Source organism: Solanum tuberosum, unplaced genomic scaffold (genome assembly GCF_000226075.1).
Source record: "Solanum tuberosum cultivar DM 1-3 516 R44 unplaced genomic scaffold, SolTub_3.0 scf00021, whole genome shotgun sequence".
NCBI classification, from domain to species: Eukaryota; Viridiplantae; Streptophyta; class Magnoliopsida; order Solanales; family Solanaceae; genus Solanum; species Solanum tuberosum.
The window spans coordinates 1149069-1159011 of NW_006238947.1; the positions used below are offsets into that span (position 1 = coordinate 1149069).

Genomic DNA, 9943 nt, shown 5'->3' on the forward strand with positions numbered 1-9943 from the left:
GGGGTTACAACTGGTTATTTGTTGTTGCTGGGAAAGAAAGAGATGGGGACTTCAACTGAATAAAATAAAATTCTTCTGTTGATTTATGTGGGTTTCTTTGGCAGAATACATAGACAACTCTGTAAACTTGCCAAAACTTATTAAGATACAAAGGCATAAATGGAGTGATGATAGGCTGCTAACTTAAAAAGGTCAACATCATTACTTACAAATTAGCTTTGATCCCCCTTAGCTTGGCATGGCATGTTTCCTTGGTGAAACTTGACATTATATCAGTAACACCAGAAAATAAGAGGGCATACAAATGAGTAGGTGCCTACAAAAGGGGATCACTTTGTCACCAGATTGTCTTTCCGACTTAACACGTTATGTTAATATATGAAGTTAGATCTTTGGAAAGCTTTTTTTAGTTTCTGTACTTCCAACAAATAAGCCAAAGCTTAGCGTAGCAATGCTGCTTCTATTTCAAGTACTCGTTGAATTTAAAAAGTTCCAAGCTTGTTATCTTGACCAATAAAGAAATTCGTCACTGCATAATGGGGAAAAGAAAACCAAATTTATCCCTTGCTGAGCACAAAATGGTGAGTTCTTTCCATGGAAAATGCATATAATCATCTTCAGGTTGCTCGTCTTGCATGCATAAGGCAATTAAGCGAACTGTTGCATCTTTTAGAGTCTTTAGGACAAATTATGTGCTGTAGTGAACAAAACTCTGCACTCTTAATTAAAAAAATCCGAAATACTCTGAAGTGGATGCATGTATGAACTAGGAGGAAGATGCTACTATGTCTACATCATCAAGTAGTGACGAGCAACAGTTCTCTAAACGCAAGGACAACAAGGATGGTCAAAATAGGAGTGGGAACAACAGGTATTCCCACCTCTTTTTCTTATTTTGGGCTGTGAAGATAAAGGCCAAGCATGCCCCTTAGTACCAATATTATGCGTTGTTATTATGCTAATTCCCCCCGACACACATAATTTTATTATTGTGGATTCTTGTGCTAGGATACAGGGATTATGGAGCTTTGTAGGACGTCAACCTAGCAAATCAGTAGACCAGGCATCATCGACACCTAATGATATCGTATACCTTTAAACTGTCTTTTACCATTGTATATTTTAGACTTCTTTTTTAAGTTTGGCATCTATGTTTGCAAATCCTTGTTTTCAGTAATATTTCTGATCTCAAATTCGTTAGGTTCTTTGATTGGGATGTCGTTGATTAATTTAAGATCAAAGCCTTTTGGGTCTCAAACTATTGGGAGTTTGATAATACTTTACTACGTAATATGCTTAACAGGGGCTAACGTTGCTCCATTTCTCTCCTCTTAGTTTTTCCTTCTAGGTTGCAAATGATCTCCTCTATGCATCCTATTGTACGTTCAGAAGCTGTTGAATAGTTTGTATGATTTAGGTTTCCCAGTGTTTTTGGTAAATCAAAAACTGTTGAATAGATTATGGTATGGTTTTCCAGGCATTTCCAGGGTTTTATCCTTTAAAAGACTATTGTAGAGCTTCTGACCAACATGTACCATCTAATTTGCAGTTATATGACATTGATATGTCCCTTGAATCCAACTATAACTGCTTTTCCCTTATGGATAGATGAATGCAGTGCCATAGATTTTGAACACTGAACATGCTTCTCAATTATGTATGTGTTAGAGTGATGTTTTATGGCTCTCAATACTAATAAGTAGTGAAATGATGAATATCATTCTTTGATCTGCAAAAGGGATTGGATAGATTTGTTTTAATGATTTATTCATCTTTTGTGAAAGTAAAAGGACGTACCTGCTTCCTTCTTTCTCTTCTCTAATGTCTCTTGCACTGCCCGTTCTCTGCAAAAAGTGTTTCTTCTATGCATAAGTTATTCCTGTGGTTGTATGTGTGAGAGAGAGAGAACATAGTCCTTTCCTTTGCTGTCTGTAGAAGAACCAAATTTTGTGCTTATTCTTAAATATACCGTTTTCATCATCTTCATTAGTTTTACATCTTGAATTCATGATTTGGAGAGCGGGAGCATTTTGTCCTTCTCTTAGCTCTTTTATACTAGAACCAAACTTGAGGTTATTCTCAAGTAACACCATTCATCGATCTGCCTCTTTTACACTTTGATTTCATGCTATGGAGTGGTACCTCCTTTCCCCTCCACATGCAACTTTGAGATGGGTCAAAAACTATTAATTACTTCATATTGCTCTAACTTTCAGTCTGGATAAATAAATGGGCTTACTTTGAACTCGCAAATAATGCGAAGTCAAGGTATGACTCACATTATCAAAAAAAAGTTAAGTTATGACTCAAGGGTGTGACTTAGTGGTCAATAAAGTGGACGAAGTTTAAAAACCCAAGGGTTAAATATTAGCAGAGAGACAACTATGTTAGGTGATTTTTTCCTATCTGCGTAAGCTTTAGTGGACAGAGTTACCTGGTACGTTGGAGTTAGCGAGTACGGTGGAATGATCGAGGTGCAAGAAAGTTGTCTTGGACACCTCCTTTATTAAAAACAAATAATGCAAAGTTCAGATACATGCTCAAATGCTTGTTATCAACCATTAGTGATAGATTAGCTCGTTAGTCATGGCTAGTTCTCCTTTTGGTGATGTAAACTACCCATCGTGTTTCAGTACTTCAAGAAGCTGGAAATGCTTGCTTTTGGTTTTTGTTTGGTGAATGAGATGGGTGGGTTAGAACTTCAGTCTGTGTAAAAGATATTCCATATTGCTCAAACTATTGACTAGGCAAATATTTTCGCAATTCAAGACTTTAGCTTAATTTGTCGTTAGATTTTTCATTAGAGAAACTGAAGCATGGATCACTGGAAACCTGTGTAATTTTATGGAAAGCAAGTAATAACATGGTTCAGTGAAGAGTTGTCAAGCAAGGAGCAAATATCACTTTTTCTGATGATTCTGTTCACCTGAAATGTAAGCAGTGACATCTTGCTTTGTGTAACCCTTTTACTGCATACTGTCTCTTCTTGAGACTACTTGCACATTAATGAAATTGCCTCCGTGTCACTGTTGCACATGATTTCTCCTCCTTACGCTGGTCATTTGTTCAATTTCTTCTATAATTCAAATTTCTGTAAACTTGTTAAAGATGATTTTATCTTCCAAGTCACTGAGAATCATTCTTTAAGTGCAGGGTGATGATGAACCATCAGAGAGTACAGGCATTATGGATTCAAAGTCAAATGAAGTTCGAAGGTTTGAACTACTAAGGAGTGAGCTAATGGAACTGGAGAAGCGGGTTCAAAGAAGTGCTGATCAATATGAATATGAGGAGGTATTTTCTAACTGCTGTATAAGGCCTGTGTCGAGTATGTTGTAAGATGCACTGTCTTTTTATTTCGCTTTCTTTTTGTCTCTTTCAAGTTCCATATTGTGAAGTTTGTTAATGTTTATTGAGACTCTACTCTTCCAATTTCAGTATAAACTTTTTAGGCTGTACTGATTATAATGACAACTAACCGAATAATGATGATACATAAGTAGTCCTGTTAATTGACATATATCCGTCCACTCCATTCATCTTGTTGAACATGGATTATTTTGCTTGTGAAAGCAGTAAAATATATTCATTAAAAACTGATTTTTTGTTCTATAATCTTTATTTCTGTCTATTTGTAACTACTGTTGTGATAATACTTGAACAGTGGAAAAATTATGATCATCTTATTTTATGCTTAATAAGATTGTCAATATTGATTCCCATAAAATAAATGGACAAACTCTTATGTAAGAGGTTCAACTTCCAATTCTTTTCTAAGTCAAAGAAAACTTCCATGTTTAATGTGTATAAGACGTAGGTAGAGATTGATACTCTTATTTTATGTTCTATGTGGAGTTCTAATCTTATAGTTCTGTAATCATATTTTGTTAGAATCCCATAATTATCAATGACCCAACTTCATTTGTTTTGAGTTCATTTTCTATATATTTCCATTTTTTCCAGAGAGTGATGTTTCTGAGATACATGATCTGTTTATTATATCCCTGAAAATTTATTAGCTTGTTGTTGATGCACTCTACTCTAGGAGGAAAGTCAGAAGGCAGATCGCACTTCCAAACATTCTGCAGGAGCTGAAAGAACTCAATTGGTTCTTCAGAAGAAAAAAGAGAGTGTTATTGAGAAATCATTGGACAAACTGAAAGAAACTAGCACGGTATTATGCTCTTGATCTATTTTCTTCTGTTTTATGTATTGCATCATATGTCAACTGAATAGAGTCATAGTGTGATTTTTTCCTTTGCTTTGTAACTTCATTTTCGTGGGTTTACCTTTGAGAAAATAACATGGGTATGGGGATAGACATGTGGCCCATTTAATTAGCTTTGAACTCCACTAATTGTCTAAGAAAGAGAACTTCGATCAATATGTATGGAATTGCATTCGGTTTGGGTTCCTCCATGGGCTTATTACTATTAGATAATTTTTTACTTTTTAATCGACTATTCTTGTTCTTATAGCTAGTGCTCGTTTTCTTCTTTCTTTTTATAGTACTTTGTGTGTTTTGATTATCTGCCTCCATTTGGTCCGGACCTTCCTGTTCTGGGTCTTTATTGTTGTACGTGGAGGGAGCAGAGTTCTTATAAGCATTCAAAGTAGAGTTTATAATTTAGAGTTTAGAGATTACACTACACATGTATTCCTGATTCCATGTCTTACTATTCTGTTGGAAACCATGACTCAGCATCTTATCTTCAGGAGCAGTTTGTAGTAAGAATTCATAGTTGTCTATTAAGACTCTCAGATAGAGTAATAAGGATTTTCCATGTCCAGGATGTTTTGCAAGGAACTCAGCTTCTCGCTATCGATGTTGCTGCAGCTCTAGGGCTACTTCGGAGGTCCATAGTAGGGGATGAGTTGACAGAAAAAGAGAAGCAAGCATTGCGGAGAACTTTTACTGACTTGGCATCAGTCGTACCTATTGGATTTCTTATGCTTCTCCCTGTAAGTAGTTCTATACTTCTATTCCATTGTTCTTTTTCAGGCAAAAAAGTTCAAGCTCCACAGAACTTGCTGATTAGACAGCGATAGTTCATATTCCAAAAAGATTGAAATTCTGCTTATTTTTATTTTCTGTTTCTTAAACAGTTTCATTGTCACGCATGTCCAAGATCTGTATTGAACTGAGGATATTAACTGTAATTGAAGACATGGACCTTTAACTGGCAATGAAACCCATTGATTATTCCCCGAGCGTCATGGTTTTTCAAGCTTGTATAATATATTACTAAGTGCAATGAAGCTATTAGTAACAATAAGTGCATAGTTGTTGATGCCCAATCAACTAGTTTGAAGGTCTTCCGCTGAGTTGCAATTAGAAAAATAGCCCATTTGAACAAAGCTCAAGCTCTCTCTCTCCTTCCACACCTGCTACGTGATTGCAGCATCTCTTTTACTCGTGTAGCTTGATTCAGTGCAAGCTGACATGGGATAATTTTTCTTGCAGGTTACAGCAGTTGGGCATGCTGCTATTTTGGCTGCAATTCAAAGATATATGCCATCTCTGGTGTGTAGTTGATCATGAATTTCCTGTCTATTTTAGTGAGCCTATCTGCTGTGTTAACGGTTGATTTCCTTTTTGGCAGATACCTTCTACGTATGGACCAGACAGATTAGACCTCCTAAGGCAGCTTAAGAAAGTCAAGGAAATGGAAACTGAGGTGAATCCAACTGAAAAGGCTGATGAATAGCCCAGGTTATAAAGCATACGAAAACAGCTAATCACATAGTGCTACTGCAAATTCATTTCAACTTGGTTCTATATCCATTCAACAGTAGATAGGCGTAAAGAAGTTCATTCCAAGAGTCTGGCACTCCCGGTAGGCACCAGTGGCTGCAGTCTTGTGGTGCACCAGCCAGGGTGCCAGGTTCACGATATTCTGAAGGGTGACCATCTTTCCTGAACTCACTTAGATATGTGATGTTTAGGAAGGTCATGTTTCTTCTTGTATTTTGCATTTTCTCAACTACCTCAGAAATGAATATATTGTTGGCTGGCTCTTTCTCCAGCTTGGTATAGTCTGTTTCTGGTGCTGTATTTGTGTGGCAATGGCCACCTTCATTCCAAGCTCCATCCCTGCAAATCAATTTAACCAAATTCAGTTCCACTAGCGTCAGTTAGTATACTGTATTTGTGTTGCAACTGATTAGTTCCTACAAAGTACTTACCTGTAGTGTACTGGTGAAACGCTGCGGAAGAAGATGTGACTCTTTTCAGGCTTGGTATTTTGAATCACCCACGACGCCCAAGTATTCAAGGATCTTTGAAAAGCTTCCACAACATTCATCGTCATGTTCACCGTTGTTCCTTCCTGGAAATGGATGCCCCTGCAATACATTTGTGTAATGTTAGTGATTGGTGAAGTTCTTCTGGTCAAAGAATCCAGAAATATTTGATTATTGCTAAAGCACTTGGGATTCATACATGTTAATAGTTTTGTCTTCATTCCACCAATGTCCAGCATTGAATATAATTACATCTGCATCAACCCACTTTGTGAAATACCAGTGCAGCTTATCAAGTCTGATCACTCCTCTCACTTCTTTCGATGCATTCGCGGGAGGACGATCAGCGACTACGAGGAAAGGTACTCTGTAATATTCAACAGTAAGGTTGTACTCTTGAAATTTCATAGAGAGATAACCTCTGTGTTTGGTTATGGGGTTTCCAAATTCTTCATATATGGTGGATTGGTTAGATACACCTTGTGCTAACATACATATCATAGATTCCCATTGGTTTCTTCCAATTGAATCTCCAGCAAACACTATTTGACCATTTCGACTACGTTCGAGGAAATCCTTTGCATTGAACCTGCAATAATAAAATGTTACTCACAAAGAACCGTAGTTTAAAATCCAAAATTTTCTAAACTCTAGTTCATGTCTATGCAAAGGATAATGTGTTTTTCTTAGAATTGACGTTTCGATCTAAAGAGATCAAGATATGACCAGACTCTACTTGTCATTCAAATACTTCAAGTAGATTACAAAATCTTCCTTGAGGCCCAAATCATATCACAAGACCCTCGTTGAGGTCTAAATCACCCGACCTTGGAAATATCGAAGAAAATTTAAAGAGAAAAATAAAGCGGCCTTTGAAATGAATTTTAAGGAGGTTCAAATCATCCTACATACCTTAGAAATATCAAAGAGAAGAATTAAGCACATCTGGAATCACAAAGAAAATGCAAAGTGAAGAATCAAGAGAGAAATAAAAAGAAAATTCAGAAAAAAGAATCATAATTGTGTCTACATTGTTTATTACTTCTTCTTTCTTCATATTTTGTTTGTAGTTACGGGTCAGAATTTAATTTCCATATATTAAAATTTATTGCAAACGTGATTCTCCGAATTAACTATATCCAAGTCAGACAAACGATTTGCCCAATATCATTGCCAAAGTTGCCTCTAGCAACCCAATTACTAATGTTCACACTCAAAACATTAGTAAACTGTAAAAATTAAGATCCATTTGGCAATGATCGTAATATGCACTCAGTGTGAAAAGGCATAACAAATGAAGGTGAATGTAATCATAAAGCTACAACTTTTTCACACCTCATGATTTCTAACAACATGAAAGCACTATATATCCATAAAAAAAAAAGAGCCACATACACTTGCTTTGTGAATTAGCCATTTGTTGCATTGACATAACTTCTAAGGTAGCTAAAAGTCCTTCTCAATTTGTTACCTTTTCAAATTCCACAACACTTTTAGTATATATGAAAGAAAAATAATATTGTAGTTTTATTTTGAGGGAAGGAGAGGAGTTCAAGAAATATATATTACAATACATGCATTGTCATTCTCATCATTAAATTATTATTATATTCATCTCTTGTTAACGAAACTAAGAATTTTTCAAAGGTTAACATTGCACAACTTGAAACTCAATCGAGTGGTCAATGAAGTACATTGTATGAGATTTTAAGTTCAATTCCGTTAGACAAAACACTAGGAGGTTTTTTCCATGTATTTTTTAGTCTTGATGGGTGGCCGTAGTGAAGCTAGAAATTTCATTAAGAGTGTTCAAAATTATGACAAAAGGTGTTCAACTGGTCACCCTTTACTATCTTGTGGAACTAGTCAAGGTATGACAAAGGGTGTTCAACTGGTCACCCTTTACTACATGTACGCCACTATCTTGTGGAACTAGTCAAGGTATGACAAAAGGTATTCAACTGATCACCCTTCACTGCATGTACGCCACTATCTTGTGGAACTAGTCAAGGTATGACAAAGGGTGTTCAACTGGTCACCCTTCACTACATGTACACCACTAACTTTGTGGAATTAGTCAAGGTGACGTTATGGTTATAACAAAGAAAACCATACAAGAAAGAAAGACAAAAAAATATGTATTTTTTAAAAATGAATATAATAAAGCATGGAACATATATGCAATAGTAATTAATTAACCTAAATATAAAATATTTTCAAACAAGCTTAATATTATTACCTTGGAAGTTGACAATGTTGAGGTTGCCATCGCCACTTCCGGTAATCCATATCCCGGCGACCACTTTTCCGGCACCGGAAACCGGGATCCAAGAAAGGACAATTCTCATCATATTGATCAACAATATAACTTTCATCCCAAATCCACTTTCCATAAGAGTAATCACAAGTAGAATTTTTGGAAAAAAAACCAATATTGTTAATTACAAGAGGGTCATGATAAAGTGGGCTTAGTAAATTGTAGAAAAGAATAGAAGAAAAGAATAAAAATAGAAAAAATAATACATGATACATATATTTCTTTACAAATTTGAACAAGAGATTATTATTCTTGTTGTTGTTTTCTTGTTGATGAGAAAGTGGTGGGAGATCCATGAGAAAAGGAGAATATATTAAAAAGGTATGTTTTGTTGCTATGTATATATAAAAGGAGGATGAGTGGTGATAGGGAAATTATTACTCTGATTTCAATTTATATGATGTAATTTGATTTGAGTATAAGTTTTGTGCCTAGTCCATATATAAAACTTCTTTACACGGTCAAGTAAACTTTCAAATTAAGATTTAGGAAAAGATATTAAAAACAATTAGAGTCCTAGTTATACTCTAATTAAATTTTTTAGGAGTATTGAGTAATATTATTTCCTTTTTTGGCGTAAATCAAATATGTCTCCCTTTAAATATCATTAGGGAGTTAATCAAAATTTTATGGTATGAAATAAGTTTGAGATGTTTGTGTGTCTTTCAATTATTTTCATTAAGGATAGAATTGAAATTTTAAAGTTAAATTGTTACTAATTATAAAAATGTGTCTTTATTCTTATACGGATTAAAAAGAAAAGTGAGTGTATAAATTGGAACAAAGAGTAATTTGTTTCGAATTTAATTCAATAACTAATATATGACATAATTATTAAGGAAGATTTCTTATTAAGACACTAATATATGACATAATTATTAAGAATATAATGTATTTTACCCTTAAGTACGATAGAACAAATATCTTTTTACCCCAAAATTTGGCTATCGTATATTATTATACTCATTATTATTTAATAAAGACACAAAAAGTAGTTTAAATAGATGGAAAATAGTAAAAAGATAACCTTGATTTATAACTTCGTCTAATCATGCCCTGCTTACACGGACCTAATCAATCTTAATTAGGAGACTAATTAGTGTTAATTAAACTATGAACATAATTTTTCCTTAGAAGGAGACTAATTGGAGGACGGTTATGGACCAAAACATATTCGAAGGGTGTTTTGGTTCAATTTAATTCTTATTTACAATGATGTGATAACTTATGAATAGGGGTGTTCACGGGTTGGTTTGGATCGGTTATTGGTCAAAACCAAAACCAAACCAACTTAATCGGTTTTAAAATTATCAAAACCAAACCAAACCAAATATAATATACATTTATCGGTTTGGTGATTATCGGTTTTGGTTTGGTTTGGTT

At 34.8% G+C, this 9943-nt stretch overlaps 2 protein-coding genes across 4 annotated transcripts in view; one reads left to right on the top strand and one right to left on the bottom strand.

The window, feature by feature from the left end:
• Window positions 1-6520, top strand: part of LOC102591066 (uncharacterized) — a 22597-nt gene extending 16077 nt beyond the window's left edge. Inside the window, exons 12-18 of one of the 3 annotated variants that reach the window (XM_006341011.2) lie at window positions 771-871; window positions 1009-1087; window positions 3154-3294; window positions 4046-4174; window positions 4792-4962; window positions 5465-5524; window positions 5604-6506. In XM_006341011.2, coding sequence (XP_006341073.1) covers window positions 771-871; window positions 1009-1087; window positions 3154-3294; window positions 4046-4174; window positions 4792-4962; window positions 5465-5524; window positions 5604-5708 — 786 coding nt within the window. In that variant the 3' untranslated portion in view covers window positions 5709-6506. Of the gene's footprint in view, window positions 1-770; window positions 872-1008; window positions 1088-3153; window positions 3295-4045; window positions 4175-4791; window positions 4963-5464; window positions 5525-5603 lie in introns of those variants that run through there. The other 2 variants (XM_006341012.2, XR_001472675.1) reach the window with 2 other exon arrangements.
• LOC102586104 (protein trichome birefringence-like 8) lies at window positions 5761-8636 on the bottom strand. Its single transcript, XM_006341164.2, has 5 exons — window positions 8483-8636; window positions 7398-7443; window positions 6443-6832; window positions 6187-6345; window positions 5761-6094 (listed from the first exon to the last, which is right to left on the bottom strand). Exons 1-5 carry the CDS (start codon window positions 8634-8636, stop codon window positions 5761-5763), a joined length of 1083 nt encoding a protein of 360 aa, XP_006341226.1.
• Between the last annotated feature and the right edge of the window lie 1307 nt (window positions 8637-9943).